The sequence below is a fragment of the Sparus aurata genome, chromosome 11 (assembly GCF_900880675.1).
Source record: "Sparus aurata chromosome 11, fSpaAur1.1, whole genome shotgun sequence".
In the NCBI taxonomy this organism is placed as follows: Eukaryota; Metazoa; Chordata; class Actinopteri; order Spariformes; family Sparidae; genus Sparus; species Sparus aurata.
In genome coordinates this window covers 27,039,899-27,058,037 of record NC_044197.1, presented here as the reverse complement: position 1 = coordinate 27,058,037, position 18,139 = coordinate 27,039,899, and the positions used below count along the sequence as shown (strand labels likewise).

The 18,139-nt window shown below is 42.0% G+C and overlaps 1 protein-coding gene and 1 long non-coding RNA gene across 2 annotated transcripts; one reads left to right on the top strand and one right to left on the bottom strand.

Moving 5' to 3' along the window:
• The first annotated feature begins 2,100 nt into the window (after positions 1 to 2,100).
• On the top strand, positions 2,101 to 4,412 carry LOC115591823 (uncharacterized). The gene is made up of 4 exons (XR_003986020.1): positions 2,101 to 2,198; positions 2,298 to 2,428; positions 4,027 to 4,133; positions 4,276 to 4,412. It is a non-coding gene; the product is annotated as an uncharacterized LOC115591823 (long non-coding RNA).
• A 9,099-nt stretch (positions 4,413 to 13,511) lies between these two features.
• Positions 13,512 to 17,774, bottom strand: ncbp2 (nuclear cap binding protein subunit 2). Its single transcript, XM_030433747.1, has 5 exons — positions 17,618 to 17,774; positions 17,013 to 17,099; positions 16,722 to 16,816; positions 16,390 to 16,528; positions 13,512 to 14,144 (listed from the first exon to the last, which is right to left on the bottom strand). The coding sequence occupies exons 1-5, from the start codon at positions 17,690 to 17,692 to the stop codon at positions 14,046 to 14,048; spliced, it is 495 nt and encodes a 164-aa protein (XP_030289607.1). The 5' UTR covers positions 17,693 to 17,774; the 3' UTR covers positions 13,512 to 14,045.
• Positions 17,775 to 18,139: the final 365 nt, after the last annotated feature.

Sequence of the window (18,139 nt, the reverse complement as noted above, 5' to 3'; positions counted from 1 at the left end):
ACTTTCTCCTGTTCAGGGTCACACGGAGCTGGTGGTGGTCTGGTGGGTGGCAGCGAGAGATTCACTTTTCACATACAGGTGTCCAGTTCGACACTCGATGCACAGTTTCGTCTCTATAGGCGATCAGTTATTATTTATTATCATTATATAATTGATGTCCGATAATCCAAGCGTGCGCTGGCACTGGGCCATTGTGAAAATATTCTGGGCTGTGAAGGTTTTGTCAGTAGGCTGCGAGAAGCTTCACGTCTCTGCCCGGTCACCCGTGTAATGAAAACAAACACAGCCTCAAGGTGTTACTTGTGAGACTAGATTTATAAAGCAAGGTCAGACAAGAGAAGAGAAAACAACACTCTCCAAAACTGATATCAGTATTCATGTTTCCTCTGGCTCATCCGCAAAACATTCTAATATCGCAGGTTTACAAGCAACACCTTTCTTAATTTGATTTGTTCATCTTCCACGAACACTATCCCTTTTCTGAATTTCTCCTCAGCTTTTATTTATTATGGATTTATTTATTATTTATTCGGGATTCATTATTTCAAAGTAAAGCCCACTGTTTTGGACCAGGTAACAAGCTACCTGAGGCTGACTGTAAGACATATTTTTTTTGGTTTATTTATGGCCTGCTGCCCAAACTCTGCATGTCTGACTAATATCATGGCAAACACCAGCCCCACTCACACTGATCTCTCAGTGTGGGAATCGTGCGCCGTCCATGTGAAAGGGTTAGGGTTAGGGACAGAAGGAGGGGGAAAACTACACAACACAAACCAGACCTTAACAAAACTTTGCCAACATGCAGTCATTTAAATAGTTGAAATGGTTACAGCAAATGAATCAAATTAATAACAGAAAGTAATTTTTTTTTTACCAAGGTTTCCTTCTGTCCCTTTGATTTGATACCTATTGAACTTGTTTTTCATCCGGACATTTGCTAGTTACTCGTTGTAATGGCTCGGATTGTTGCATATAGGTGATGTCATCCTGTTCTGTGTGTCTGGACAAAATATTAATCTGTTGTTTGCAGAAGCATACATTGCCAACATTAATTCCGCCAACTTGACAGATTATGTCCAAACAGCTGTTTGTGAAAAATCCCAAATAACGAGCAGTGACTACAGCTCTTTGATGGGCTCGGTGTGAAGTGAGTGGTGTTTTTAATTTGGACAGTTAAATCTGGATCTTTTACTCTCCTCCAGAGACAGTTAATGGTGCAGATATTAGGGATTCAGCTCTTCGGGGATTCCTGCAGACAGCAGTTTTCCCTCCATTTAGCTGGTATTAATTACATATTTAAGTGCTTGCCTTATACTACAGTAATTACTGTATGCAAGCTGTCTCTTCGGAATCAGAGAGGCATAACATCCATTTAACCACAGCAAGATGATATCCACACAGGTGCTTCATTGATCCAGGCTTCGAAGTCGCTGGTGAGTTTCTGGCGTTGACATTGTCTTTTTTTATCCATTAATTATCTGAGGGGGGAAATGTTTCACATTATACCTAAGAAAAAAAAAAAAAGCCTTTCATTTCACCTACTTAATTACAAGATTGTAATAAAAAAGAAATGAATCAGAGTCTACCCTGCATGTCGGTGGAAGACTCCCGCCTGAGTCAGAATGAACAGAAGAACAGTTCTACATTAATTGAATGTTGGTATCAAGGTGTTTCCAATCAGTGACAGTCTTCTGCTCTCATTTACAGGGAGATGTAATTAAAAGAAAAGTTGCTGGACAATGATTCATTTGTTTGCAGCACCACGTTAGCCTCACAAGCCATAACCTGATTGCAGAAGACACCCTTGAACAGACCAGCCAAGTACATCTAATTCATCTAAAATGTATGTTCGATGCTGTCATGGATTGTAAGCTTTAACTGATGATACGTTTGAGACCTAATTTACATGTTAGCCAAAGAAAATGACAGCTTGAGTTCACCCCAAACTAGTGGCTGGACTGAGGCTTACACACCACATTTCTGTGCTGTTGCGGTAACAACAACAGTAAGAAAACGTATGAAACTGGCCATTGATTTGCATTGTGGAGATACTGTATGTGAAATCGGCAAACTTGTTTATTTCTGTTGTCATAGCTACAATATTTAAAAATATATAAAGTAGGGCTGTCAGGATATCAGATTTTCCACTAGACGATTATGTTGGCCAAATAATTCACAATAATGATATAACTGTGGTATATAATTTTTATTTTCTCTCAGTCAAATTCATCTTAACTGTATTCATCTTTTATCTGTTTTCTGTCAGTTCAATAACACTAGCCCTTTTTACACAGCGACGCCGCATTATCTCCAGAGCGATGGTTCACCAATTCTCCGCCGATGGCAGAAATGTGACAAAGAGTTGGTAGGACAGGCGGGAGGACAGGCGCTTCTCCACGTTCGGCTGTGGTATTTTTTTCCTCATGTAAGTTACAGTTACTACGTTACTTTTGTTTGGTCGTGTAACCTTGCTTTGTGGGAAATTTCTCTTTGTTTCAGTTTTTCTCAATTGCTAAAACACAATTTCTGAAACCTTGCTCCATTTTCTGAAAACATTAAACACAAAACCTCAGCTTCAAGCACTATTTACAAAACCTCTGACTCCTCGTGCAAAATGAAACTTTCGCCTCAAAACAGACTTACCTGTGCTAAAAACCAAACACTGCTCTCAAATAAACAAAGCGATCAAAATGATGTACACTATCAAGCAGTCAGTAAACAATACGCCAAAATATAGAAAACACGTTGTTCAAAACGTATAGTTCTCAGGGAGAAGTACATTTTTAATCTCAAAACAAATTTCATATTTTTCCGTCATTGTCTTTTGATGAATGAAAAGATGTTCTATCATAGTAGCTCAATATTGTTCAGAAATTATACCCTGCTTTGCTCTTTGCAACTTTTTTTGGTTCCTCCTCCTTCTTGTAACCCCTATTTTTACAGGACTGTACCCTTCATCTCCCAAACTTGTCCTTTGTTTCTGTGATACTGTAATTCTTATTCTTTGTTGATATGAACCTGCAACCAGTCAAAATCTATTGAGCAGTCAGTACTGTAAACAAATGGAAAGCACAATGTTCAGGGCCAGACAGTTTGTTTATTGGACAGTATACAGCCTACAATGCACTGTACTACAGTGTTCTCTGAATGTCCTTACTATGGTGTCCACAGAAAAACAGCTCAAATTGGGTTGCACTCTAAGTCCTGCTTCCCTCATTGTCAGTCCATGGACAAGAACGTGGTCAATGACTGTTGCTCAAATTTCATCAGATATTTTTACTCTTTGTCTACCTATTCCTCTTCCTCTTTGTCCCCCTCTTCCTCTTTCTTGCCCTCCTCCTCTTTCTCCTCGTCGCCCACCTCACATACGCACTCGTCCTCGTCCTCTCACATTGTTACTTCCAATCCATTCTTAGACTTTCTCGGTCCCACCTTCAACGACCTGTTTGCTCTCTGAACTGGCTTATATTGGTTGCGTCACATGATTTGAAACAAGTGAAATCTATTTTGAGTGGCTGTGTTTAATCAATGACATGTGTTTTCTTTTTGTATTTGATAGTTGCCACTTGTGTTGACCAGTATGGATGACATGTGCATTAGAGTGCAGAATGTGTTTTGAGAATGAGAATGTGTTTAGAGTTCTGCTGAAAAGTCTAAGTGAGATCTGCAAATTGTGTTCTACCATGTGAAATGGTTTAAGGTATTGACAACAGACTGCACAATTAGCCAAATGAGTTCAGGCAACTGCGAACTTTGTTCAGCCAATGGGTTTTAAGTGTTTTAGCAATTGAGAAAAACTGTAAGTTGAGTCGGTTTTCAGACTGTACGATCGACATAGCATTATGCAATTTGCTAATTATTTTTGCTGGGTAATTGCTTCCTTCTGCTATCAGTCTTTATGCTAAGCTGAGCTGACTAGCATCTAGATAAAGCTTCATGTTTTCAAACATAAGAGTAACATCAATCTTCTTATTCAACTTAAATATATGAGTTTGCCTCAAATGTGCCTTTCTATTTCTTCAGGATCAATTTGAAATGTAAAGTTTGCTCTCAACCCTCGAAGCAATGTAAGAACTGGCGTCAGGTGGAAGTGTAAATTGTGAGAAAGGAGAGAAAAGACAGAGTTTCAGGTGGATAAACACACACACACACACACACACACACAAGCTGACAGAAGAGACAGATGTCCAGATAGACATTTCCAGGGAGGATAAATATAGGTCTCGCATCCTGAGCAGATGAAGGATGACAGGGTTTGATCTGGACCCACAGATGACATTCGCTCAGCAGGATTCTGCTCGTTTGCAAGCTGCAGCCCGGCCCTGGACATCACCGGCTGACCTGAGGGGACGATAAGGAGGGCCCCAGCCGGATGAGAGGTGGCTGCCGCTGGGCCACATCCCACCAACAGCTCCAGTCTTATCTAATCTTCTCCACGGAGGAGAAGATTGGGAAACAAATAAAATAAGAAGTGTTTCAGGGTGGAGATGATGAAGAGGCTCTGTTGTTGTTGTTGAGCCCAGTCTCTGGTGGAAGTGGTTTCTTTTCATTCGTCACCTCCCGTGACCACAAAGATTTGCCACCAGTGAGAATGCCAAGTGCCTGAAAGTTGGACAAAAAAGGGCATTTATTGTGGGATTCAGGTGGATGAAGTACATTTAAACGTTTTTAACCTCTGAACATTTTATCGGCATGAAATTGTTGCCTGTTCTGACACATTGGTGGCTTTGTCGGCAGTGTTTGAGAAAAGTTTGTTTTCACGTTTGCAACTTTGGCGAACTGCGCTGATCTGAGAACACTACTGTGTGAATGTTTTCCTCAGCTACAAGGAGAAAGGAGCGTGAGTGAAATCGAAGCTACCTTGACATACTGCACCATCCTCCCATTCCTCCAAAGGGTTTCAGTCGAGGTTTACTGTAAAATCTCATCTCTGCCGAAAGGAAATGATCTCTTGATTCTTAAGTGATGGGTGGTTCACTGGTGTTTACACGAACGAGAGGGAGAGAAGGCAAGAGGGAGCGGTCATAAAGCAAGCATTTACCTGCTTTTGGAATATTCCAAGCCACTGTACGCGTTGGATTTCCACCGCTGCAGCCACCAGTACCACCGGGAAAGAAGAAAGCAGATCCGAGGGAGGCGGCAAATGGATCGTACTAAATTGAAACAGACTGAAAAATTCTCCTGTAATTATAACTGTGTTCAATTAGCCGTAACATGATTGCTGAAGGGACCAGGTACTCTGTGCTTCCAGCAAAAGGAGCTCGAGCGTGGCGGTTGTTTCCGCACATAGATTACACTTAGAGCGCCGCGTTTAAAGACACCTAGGCAGCCGAGGCGAGTCGATTTGATTTCATACAGAATCGCGAATCGCAATCTGCCTCGGGAGGCCTTGCGATCCGTGAGGCACACAACGCCCTCAGTCAACCCTCGGTTCAGAGAAGGTAAAACTACCTCAGAAAAGGCAGGGAGGCGAAGGAATAAACCTCGTCAGTAAGAGCAACAGAGGAGTGATCCCTCTGCCAGGATGGACGGACGTGCAGCGGACATTGTGTGTGCAGGATAGATCAGTGAAGAATCATACACTGTACAGTACATTTAGGTTGCATTACATATGTTAAGAATATAAATACAGGAGGACATTCAGCATCTTCAGGAAAAGTCAAAAAGGCTCGACCTGAGCACCACAATCTCTACTCAACCAGGGAGACCTGGATGCTGGACAGGCCACAAAACCCTGGAGAGGCAGCAGACATGCACATGTTGACTAGGGAAAAAAAGGGAGAGAAGAGGCTTATAATCCTCAGGTGGAGTCGATCCAGATTCACAAATCAGAATGACCACCACCCACCGGGAGACAGAGAGCGTCCCGGGCGGCCAGTGGACCGACACAAAGGAATAAAAAGGAGAGGGAGGCCAGAACTTTATAGAGAGAGAGAGGTATAGGAACGTTTGCCAGCTTGTGGGAAACAGAAGCAGAAGCAACAGAAGGTTAGGTATCAGAGGAAAAACACTGGGGTAGAAAATTCAAGCCTGGCGCTTCACAGAGAACCTGTCACGAGGAAAACCTGGACGCACGCGCTTCAGAGGCGTGAGGGTATTCAAATTTTACTCCGGTACGTGTTTCACAGCGCTGACATTGATCGCTACTGAGTGGGCATGAGGAACACATGTATCGCGGGGCCGTGTGAGCACCGAGGACGAGGGGAAGCTCTCCAGAAAGCTGCGGGGTATTGAGAGTGTTGTGGAGCGTGATATTAGGGCCAGGGCTTCCCACCAAGAGGTCTACGAGCCGTAACGACCTGCGAGCATCACCAGTCCAGCAGCTGTGACAGACAGGCTCTCTGAGCCAGAGCAAGAGAGGGAACGATGAAGAGTCAGAGCTGCTGTCAAAACAGACAGCAGCTCTGAAACAAGCCGTTTTATTATGAATTATGTTCATATATATTTAAACCTATGGATTTATATTCTCTGGCTACACTCAGTGGCACTGAATGAGGAGAAATTGCGTCAGCCTTTCACACTGGAGGAGGTCGTTGTGCCTGCAGACTTGTTCCTATGGACATGACTGTTATTTGGTATATGGCCCCGTCAGTCACGCCGCATGAACACAGTTTCTAAAACGGACTCACGGGCTGGAAATGACTCCTCATGAATAGTAAAGTGGTTGTGATATGTACAGATTGACTGCACAAAATTAATATAATATTGAGTCTTCAATCTTCAACAGGCTCTATTGTCCTTAGCATTAGCGGCTCTGTCTTGCTCTTCGTGGGACTTGCAGAAGTTTACACCACAGCAATAACAGCTGGATTGGTTACTGGAGAAAATATAATCTAAGTCCTCGACACAGGCCTTTTCATGAAAAACGAAAAAAAAAACTGCAACATTAAAGGATTAAATCTCAGCGTTGTCTCGCTTGTCAAAGTATAAACTACGCTGGCATGAGTGCTATACCTCTTTCACACCGGACAGAACACCCGCTACCATCTGGCTTTAGTCTGTAATGTGAATGTTTCACTGCGCTGACAGACGACGCCGCCATAATCACAAGTGTTTGTCAGCTCCGCCTCTGATTGGCTGAGATGGAAACACAACACCAGGATGGACACGTTGATTTTTGCCCCTTTGCTGTGATGCACGGTGAAGTCAGGGATGCTGGCTGGCTAAAACTGTTCCATCCCTCTGTGTGCGGATGATAAGATAACAATTTGTCAGATTCCCTACCATTATAGAACCTGCCAGCTGGAGCACAGCGGTAAAAAAAAATTGAGCTTCCCACCGTGAGCGTGATGACAGAAGGAATAATGGCCGCTGTGCCAGTATAGTCAATCGCCTATTTTTAGTGGGTTTGCCCACGTTAAAAAAACCTACTTATGAACACTGAGCTTGGTGGAAGAATGGTTGAGTGTGAATGAGTTATGAGTCCAATCATCTACATTGATCAGCAAACCTCTTTCCTGAGACATTCTTGTAGTTTATCCACACCACGAAGTAGACCTCAAGGACAAAGAATCCTCTATTACAGGATTCACATTTTAAAATGAGTCAGACGGAGGCAGAGGTGTTCGGCCAGTGTCAGCATTTGCAGCCAACTCATGGAACAACCGTCAGCTCAATCGCACTGATAGCAACAGCTGATGAAGTCTAGGAGCTCGCCATTTCAGATGGTAGAACTGATGATTGTCAGCTGGAAATGACAAACATCAGTTTTGTTTTCCTCTGCCTGAAATCAGTGAGCTATTGCTCCAAAAATGACTATGACGTTATTTTTGGCCACAGAGCACGCGGACAGATTGGCCGAGACGTAGCAGCAGGCGCTAAGCAGGCGCTGCCGCTGTAGATCGGCTACCTATACCCCGACCTGTGAAAGGAAATACATTCTGTGCATTTCTGCCAATTAGTCATTCTTAATAATGTCATTTCCCTGTAACCCTCGGTAATAACACAACGGCTTGCTGTTCACTTCCTCCTCATGGATTCAATGCCCCCCCTCCCCCGGCTGTATTCCGGGAGTCAAATTAGGTTCTCTTCTCAGAACTGTAATTTATTTTCCTTCTCTGTGCTCTCTCCTCTCTTGCTCGCCCTCCCATACGTGCTGCGCTCTCCACACAGCGTGTACTTTCTGTCATCTTAGTCAATCATCTGCTGATGGACGGAGGGCTGACACACCACGCAAACCTCCTCAGAGACAGACAGAGGGGAAACATGCAACAGGACATGTGTCCATTCTGAGGTTGCGTGTTTCAAAGGTACCTGACAACCAAACAGAAGGTTGTTTCTCCTCTCCAGAGCTGGATGGTGTTTCTGACACCATAATTCTTTCTCTCTGCAACCTGAAGTTGATCATATAGTGTTGACGTGAAGTTTGTCCATACATTTTCTCTGACATAAAACGCGTGTCTTAATGTTCCCCACATCACCACCTGCAAGGTGTACGGGACGACAGATGAAACAGATGAAATGAAACCACGGGTGATGAAACACTGTACAACGGTGTGGAAGGACAGGCTTCGTGAGACACGGAGCTCCTACCTGTCAAATGCTTTCAGTGAGCCCTCTTCAGCCTTAATCACACAACACTGCTCGGTGGCTAGCGAAGCTCACATTTCGGCTGAATGTAAAGCACCTCATTTCCCACAAACACTTCCCCGATGGCCACGAAATGTCAAGCTACCGTTTGCTAATGTAGCTTCTTTACGGGCTCGCTGCAGCTCTTCAGTGTAGATGAGCTTCCAAACTAGCCATCGCTGACGAATGAATTACTCTGCTGTGATGAGATCCCCCTCAGTAACAGGAAATCTGCATGTTTAGTCATTGGACTGTTTGAAATGCCAGCAGCTGATATTCTCTTGGAGGAAATAAGACATGGAGGAGTTGAATGTTTCTCCCGACACTGTAGAACAGTGATGGAAGCATTTGTCCATGGCTGACCTCGGGCTGTATTGTGTGACAACCTCGGGTCGTTTTAGACGTTATCTGGCAGTCAAACTCATCCGTGTTACCTGAGGTGAAAGTCCATAATTTTACCTGTGAACAAAGATAACTTGTTGGTGTTACCAAGCTGGGTGGATTCCAGTTGGGTGGGCTTATATAACCACGGACAGTATATTAAACCTGGACACAGACTTAATATAAAAGCTGCTCAGTAGCCAACAAAGCTCAACTCCCTGGGATCTGTCTTGTTATGGGGCCGAGCCAGATAACTGCGGGTTTAGCACACGGCTAGCCTGTATGGGGATAAAATCGTTGTTCGATGTTCCCCGCTTTGTATGTGACCGGGGAACATAGGACCCTTTTTTCAGAAAAAGGGTCCTATGTTCCCTGCTGTTCACCCAAAGGGTTAGGGTTAGGGTTAACCCGATCGGGGAACATAGGACCCGGGGAACATAGGTACGCTCCCGGCTCTTCTAGGCTTTCCAATCCATTCCATCCATTTTATTGGACTGAATGGCTCAAATTCTGATAATGAAATAGGTAATGTTGCTCATTAAAAATTATCCCCCGTTTTACAGACTCTTCTTTAACAATGTAAGTTTATGGCAAAAAGTCTTTTTGGGCCGCATTGCATCACGTAACGATGTAACTACACGGTTTGGCCACTACAAAAACTGTCTTCAAAGCCTGGCGCTCTCTCTGGGGGCTCGTATATAACTAACTAGGCACTCTTCAGCTCCAACCCCACTCCACCTATTTGCCTATTTGTGGTTAGCTAGGGATAAGGTGGAGTCACATATTGCAAAGATAGCGACGGCTGATACCAATCGCTTTGCTCATACTACACTAACGCTTACAATACAATCTGGTGACAGCTAACTAAATGTTGTATACTATGGCCAAAAGTATTTAAAAAAAGCACTATGGCCAATAAGTAAAAGTCTTAAAGACACCCAAACCAAACACCCGTTGTAGGTGTCAAGATTCTTATATCAAAACCATGGCCATGATGCTTCTACCGCCTCCACTCGTCTGTGAAGGCTTTCCACGAGAGTTTGCAACTGGCTTCAGGGATTTGCTCTCATTCAGCCCCAGGAGCAGCAGTGCGGTCAGCCTCTGATGTCGGGCGAAAAGGCCTGGCTCATAGTTGGTGTTCCACTTTATCCTAAAAGTGCTGAATAGGGTTGAGGTCAAGGCTCTCCGCACACCGGTCAAGTTCTTCCAAAACAAACCCAGAGGATGTGGCCCGTTGCACAGGGACATCGTCGTGTTAAACATAAAATGATCTTCAGAAATTTGGAAGCAAATTATACCATGACCCAGAACTGAGTTAAAAAAAAAAAGCCCCAGAGCAAATTTACATGAGAGTCTGTGGATAGCAGTAGGAGGAGATTGAGCGACTTGACATGAGTGAGTGCATGCTGGTGTGTTAAGTCTGTTTATCCATGAAGCACTCTTTATCATGACCATGTTGAGGGATATCGCCTCGCTAAAGGCTGGCGTGGGGAGCTGTAATTCATTGAAATGGTGGATCATTATCTAACTGCATCATCTGTAAACAGCCAATGGCAGGCTGCCTTAGTAATGACTTTCTCAGTGAGACAAAGCGGGGGATTTTAGTATTTATTTCCATATTTCCAAAAAGCCCTCTCATTAGCATATATTGTCTCATTAATTCTGGCTCTGGCCCTGTCTAATTCTCACTTGACCCCACTTGAACTTGACTTTTTGAACCTGACTATGATAACGGCTAATGTTGTAAATCTGCGAGAGCCGCATAAAGTCGGGCACACTTGGGGCCTCAGGATGCTGCATATCTGTTGCAGCAGAAGCATGGAAATGGATCAATCTTGCGGCTCACACCGAATATACATAATTTGGATATTCATATAGCTTTTATGGATCATGGGCAGGTTCTTCATAGTGCTGAGGGCAGAATAAAACCTTTGAATCCTTTCAGGAGGTGACACCAAAGCTGATGATGGTGTCAACACTGTCCTTATTTGAATATGGATGTGGAAGGGAGACAGTGTAGCCTTTAATTCTGCCTGCTTTCACCTATAAACCTCCACATCCTGTATGCTCTGTAGAGGTTCCCAGCCTTTCTGTCGGCAGTACCCCCTCATCTCAGATGAGGTCAAGCATAACATGAAGGACCCCATCCATCCATTGTGAAAACCTGACATCATATGGAGTTTTTAAGATATTGTTTAGTATAACATAAAGCTGATATTTCTCCCACTTTTTTTTTTTTTTTTTTTTAATTACAATTGATTTGTTTAGGCAAATCTGAGTTTGGGTTAGTATCAACTTATTATTTCAACTGTTCATTTGTTATGTTTAGCTTATTGTTTACACGGTTAATCCATTACTGTTGGCTAGCTAATGCTAACGCCTACTTTCAGCTTGGCTCAACTATCCATTGCTTTTAGACAAACATTGCAACTGTCTATCCCTTACTTTTAACTAATGCTTGTAATGCTTTGTTTCTTTAGCTAGTTATTTCAAGTGGTCTGTTAGCCTACTTTTAGCCAAACATTCCAGCTGTTTCAATTTTCTATCCCTTACTTTGAATGTTTACCACTCTTTATTCAGTACTTTTAGCTTATAATTGTATCTGTCACTTAATAACTGTTAAGGCTATCTGTTGACTACACTGGTGCAACTATTCATTAGGTTACTTTTAGCTTATCATTTAGTCTGTTTATTCATTACTGTTAGCTATTTTTCTTTCACTTGTTTAACCATTACGGTTAGTTATTTCAAATGCTATCCATAACTTTAAGCTAATTTCTTCAGCAGCTTCCCAGTTACTTGTACTTAACCCTTTCTGCTATTATAAATTACTTTTATACATGTAAACAATTAAGGAGTTAGCCCACCTTACGCTTTTTTAACCATCCTGACTTCTCTGCTCGTTTGCTTTTTAATAATTAGCCTAGTTTTTGGTGACACCACACAGCTCAGGCTGCAGACCACTCAGACGTGCAGTGCTGTACTGGTAGTTTACTGGTTATGGTGACAAAGGTTACGGAAGATAACGATCAAACCAATGTGTTATCCTCTTTTACATTTACTTGAGGGTCTTACCACATTCAGCACTGCCAACTGCAGAGGTACCCCGTGGAAATCCTCCACTTTGGAATCATTTCTCTATTGGGAGAAATTATTAAATCCAACTGGGAGGGCTGGACGGTAGTGAAAAGATTGCAGTTGAGGCTCTTTTCTGCCCACATGTGTATAGTGTTGGTTCACTTTCACATCTCTCTGTCCCTAATTATTCCACTCCACCTCCTCTTCTGCCATCTTGTGTTCATTTTCAAAATCTCCTTGAGAGGATGTGATTAAGAAATAAAGTGTAATAGCTGACGGCGGGAATTAGTGGTGGGGATATAATGCATGTCTGAAGCTAAGCTGAAGCCAATTTCGGCTGCTTAGCATTCTGCTCTGCCCCTCAACTCCACTAATACAGCTCACCTTGAGATAAGAGAACGGCTGACTGCTTATGAACTGCCAAGATACCACGTTCTTTATTACGCGTGGAATGAGGATTGTCAAGGAACTGACCCTACCAACTGCTCGGCAAAATGATCGCCCGAAAAATTATAATTCTTTATAAAAGAACAGGGCATTACTTGGCTGCAAAGCAAAAGGAGACATCGTCCACACAATGAACTTAGAAAGCTCTCAAAAAGGTACCTTAATTCATGGCAGAACTGCTGTTCAAGTCTGCAAATTCACCATATTGTCACTTACAGCTGCTCACAGGAAAGTATTGCAGAAAAGAAGAAGCAGTGCTCATTAACATGAGAGTGCTGGTCTAGGGGTCTTGCTTCAGGTGTGAGAGGTCTGGGGTTCAAACACAGACAAGCCTTTTATTTCATGGCATTTGATGCTGAACAGTCGCAGTATTCTACGATGCACTAATGGCCACTTATAGACCAAATATGCAACAACCACCATGTCACCTTCGGTGGAGCGCAGTTCGAGTGTTCAGTATGGATCTGTAGGTCACAGATTAGAGATACACTATAATGGAACATGACCTCTTATGCACTCAACATTGATTCCTTGATTGGCATACTGGCTACCACACCGGCAATGACTTGGCTTAAACAAATAGCGCTACAGTATAATGCACCCGTTTGATCAGTGAGAGGAAACGGAACAATCCTTTAGGAAGAGACGGATCATTCTGTAATTCCTCTAACATCTGCTCGCTCAGTTTACAACAGCAGAAGCACACAGTTGGGGACTAGGTGAACATAGTGAAGCATTCATTAAGAAATAAAAGAGCCATCAGTTAGTCAAAACCAGAACAGACCAGATGCGGAGTGAACACCGACTGAAATTCATCAAGTGGCCACAAACACAGCTCCAGATGAATTGTAACATTGCAGAATCTACTCTGAGTGTAAACGAGAAGTCTTTTAATGCAGGTTTACTATATTACACGTTTTTTCCTCACTAAATATGTATTCAGAGTGTTATTCTACCCCTAAAGATTTTTCTTCCATACAGAAGCACGGACCCTTCGATTAACAGACCACATTATGATTCAGACGAAAATACCACAAAGTTGAAACAAATCTTTATTTAAAAAAAAGTATACACAATTTGGGACACAAAGTTTTACTCATGAAAATCAGCAAGATGACAACAGAAATGTTCCTCTCCATAAGTTCACGAGACCATTATCTTGATCTGACGTGGAGACTCAGTACGATCATTTTAATCTAGATGTTTGACACGTCGTCGGCCCAGTCGCTACATGCAGTCAGAGCCTTTCAAGCCTGCAGGGAACTCTGTTGTACATCAAAACGCTATGCAATAAATTCACTGAATATTACACTGTAATTTTGGACTGTGCGACCGTGTAGACTGATAGGGAGGTGTGGAAGAAGACAACCCTTTAAAAAGAAATAAATACCAGCTTGCTTGTCTCTGGTGTCCAGGGGGTCTAAGAAGACCTGCTGTAGAGTTTCATGGTAACACTGGGAGAAAAAATCTGCAGTAGCATGTTGCGGCGTTGTTGGAAAATGAAACTGATCCAGGACCGACGGCGGGGCTCTGTGTAGTCCAGGGAGACTGCTGTGGCGGGGTTCGGTCTAAAATGTATTGCGCGCTTCTGTGGGTCGGTGCTGCGAAGCCAGCTTACCGTAACCTCCTCTGGCAGGGTCGTAGTCCTGCCTGTACTCATCTCTCACCTAGACAGGAGATGAAAAACACAGCCAGAGGGCACATCTTTCATTATCTGACCGGAGAGGTCTAACCCTCAAGTTACAAACTGATAAAAAAGCAAACTTATTTATTAGCCCAATATTTCTGTTTCTTTATTTACACTCTCCCAGAAGGCTCACCGAGGACCACAGCAACAAAAATGATTATGTGCGTTGTATTTGTTAGCAGAATAATATGCGCTTTCATTCTTCTTCAAATGCCACGCTATAGTAATGCGGTCTCCTCAAAGGCCATGGTTAATCATGCATAATTAATTTGGAAGTTATATCACTTTCTAAATATCATGCCGATGTATTAAAATGTCATGATATGCAGTATTGATTTTTTTGAAAGGCGTTTCAGCACATGTCATTTCTTCAAATGCCATGGCATGCAGCGCTTTATATCGTTTTCCAAGAATGCTGTGCTGCAGAAAAGCTTGAAATGTGAGCGATTGGACAAAACTGGTGAGAGAATCTAAAAGTACTAAGACACAAGCAGCCAGCGGGATGTGTGAGGTCGGCAGTGACTGACGACTCAGTTACATGCTCCTTGACTCTGGTTCTTTGCCTGTATTTTTAGCGAACACTCCCAAACTGTATCTTTTGTTTGCGAGACATGTCCAGCTTGCTCCTAGTAAAAGCTCAAGTTAACTGATATCGAGTTTAAAAACGTACACAGATGCATTTTTTTGGATTGACGCTGCAATCAGTTTGAATTACAAATGTATTTTTTTCGGGCAAAAATAAGCAGTCACCATTTGGCTGCTGACTGCATTTGACAGAGAGGAACAATGCATTTAGCCCATGGAATACTAATACACTGATATCCAGCAAAATAACGAAAGTAATATATTCATAAATGTGTTTGTGAAATTGTCAGACTAATTAAAATTATATCCAGACCGATACAAGGATAAATCCAGTAAGGATTTATCGTCCAGTTTTATCAAATGAACACTAAACATTAAACAATCTCAATACTGCTCTTTGATTATTATTATATATTTTTTTTGAGAATTAGGACCTGTCAGTAACAGATCTGCATTAAGCCAAGTTCTGGTAATATATCAGAATAGGCGATCTTTGGTCTAGTTCTACTGAGGACAAGCTGGGAGCTCTGTTCAGACAATCTAGTTCATATTAGCTCATCAAGCTCATCCACCCCCATAGACGGGGTTTCTGTTCCAACTTGCTATGATCCAGTCTGAATCTTACATTTCTGGTCCCCAAAAAAAGGGTTCCCTAAGGACTGGCCAAGGGTTCAGCAAGATTTGTTCATTTGAATTTTGTAACCCTACATTTCTTTAAGATGAGATTTAGAACACAGATGTAGCCCCATACAGATAAGTGCTAGGTAAAGGTATGGTGGAGTCAGTGTGTTGCTTTAATATTTTTTGTTTCCAACTTTCTTGAGTGAACGACACGTGCGATTATTTTAGTCAGAGGTTCTGCTGCTCTAGTGAAATATCTCATCGCAGTAAATGCCAATTACTTTTCCTTCAACATAGCATCCATCATATTTTAAAGACAAATGGGGCAAAAAGTATATTGAATCAGGGTTCGTACACATTTTTCAAGGTCAAATTCAAGCACTTTTCAGGCACTTTTAAGGGTTATTTTTAAGATTTTCCAGCACCTTATTGCTGGGGTGAAATACGTATCTAAAGGAATATATATACTTATGATTTTTTTCTTTACTTTTTTATCACAGTTATGTACATTGTATCATGCTGTAAACATCTAAAATTATATTTTATAACAGCAAAAACTTCAGAAATTAATTATCCAGTCTGATCCCAATTTTGTGAAATACACAGAGTTATAATGTCAAGCACTTTCAAGCACTTAAACTAAAATCCAAGCACTTTTCAGACCTTGAAAACACAACATTGAAATTCAAGCACTTTCAAGGATTTCAAGCACCCGTACGAACCCTGTTGAATGCCTTTTTGCCATTACATTTTCTAATAAAGCATTAAGCATTAAAAACACATTCACATACGCAGCTGTTAAATAGCTCAGTGGTTTTAATTAATTCATATTGATGTTAATTCTTATATGTTAGGTATACCACATCTATGCTATGGCTTGTTTTTTTTGTTTTTTTTAAAGTGCCAGGCAAAAGGGTACCAGAGCTTAAAATTAACATTTTTTACGCATGAACACTTGGCAGCAGGATAATAACACGTCCTAACAAGAACTGAAAAAAAAAAAAGGTCAGAATCCTCACCTGTCCTCCAGATTTGCCGCGGCCGTACTGCCGCCCCTCCTTGAAGCCGGCGTCCCAGTCCGTCCTGATGATGCGGTCGTCCAGCCGCGTGCCATTAATGAAGCGCATGGCGTTTTCTGCCCCTAAACGTGTGTAGTATCTGGTACAGCCGGGGTTAAGGTCTGTCACAAGGTCCTAAACTCACGACATGGGCACTTCATGCTATAGTGATAAAAACGCAATACTTAGTAACCAGGCAGGCAGGGTGTTGACTTTGCCTGGCATCAAAGTGTACCCGCATCACGTGCTTTTAAGAACCTGTCGAATTTGGGTCTCATATTTAAAAAGGATACTCTACGAAGCAGAATCCGCAGGCTGTCTTCTTGACTTTATCCAGTCCGATGATGATGCGCTTGACATCTCCACTTTTAGAAAACAGCTCGTGGACCTGTTCAACAGTGACAAAAATAAAAAGACAAAAGTGAGGATTGTGTGATTGCTGGAGTCAAAGGGGACTTCTGGGACATTTAATAAGAATCACAGGCCATGAGAAGATGGAAAAACAAGCAAAAAAAAAAAAAAAAAAAGAAAATAAGAATATAATACGAATTATTTGGTCTCCAAAACGATGAAAATGATCCTACCTGCTCCTCGGTGGTGTAGAAGGAGAGATTGCCAACATACAAAGTGTGGCTCTGCTTCAGCAGCTTCTCCTGTTCATAACGGTTTCCCTGAAAACACACAACACAATGTAAACAAGCTTCACTTTCAGGAGGCAGGGACACTGACCAGGGACACTGACCAGAGACACTGGTGTCTCTACTGCTGAAGAGAACAAGAGATGAGCCGATTTTATGATGGTATATAATGGGAGAGCTTGTAAGAGCAGTAACGTTACAACGCTGGACAACAAACAATATCACAATATTGTAAATACGACTTTAACACTTTTCTTTATTCTCGAAAATATGTTACGTTACGTTACCATAATACACAACCAGAAACAAATCTCCAGCCAAAGTAATATATATGATACCGATATCGCTTTTCCTTAAGAAGGCACATCTTTAAAAGTTTAAAGTTTATTTAATCTAAGGTTGCAAACAAATCAATGATCCATACAAAGCATGAGCAGCCCGCTCTGCTGCTGTTCTGCCATCACTCACTGTGAGCTAACAATACAAACCGTTTCACTGAAATAAAAAACTTAGCATCCTTATATATTGCTCAAGAATACGTCAGCACGTACCTTAAAATGCTGGTCTCTGTACTGACTTATATCGATGTAAGAATCACTAGTCAAAGCGCTTAACTTTGCAGACATCGTGAAGAAGTCCCGTGTTGGCGGCCAGCAGCTAAACAACTGTTAGCATTGCGGAAAACAATGAAGCTAGTTCCGGATCATGCGTCCGGGCTTTGAAGAAGTCCGGGTGGAAACATTTCATATCAATTGTGTACATAAACTGAGTGGCGCCCCCTCATGGTGTGTTTTTTGATGTATTGATTTTGTTACTTTTTTTTTTTTTAATGCTTGTATTTATTGATGAAAACAAGACGTCAGCCGACATTATTTAGATTACAGTTCCCGAGCGAACACTGACAAAATCTCAGAGTAAGTGAAGACATAAACAAACGCTTGAAGGAAAAGAGGAAAAGGAAGCAGCATTTGACCTTAAAAATTAAGAAACTCACACATTTTTATTCTTTGTTCTTGTTTTCTTTGATATTTTTTTGTTTTCATTTGCTTTGTTTTTGAATGTCAAAATCGAGC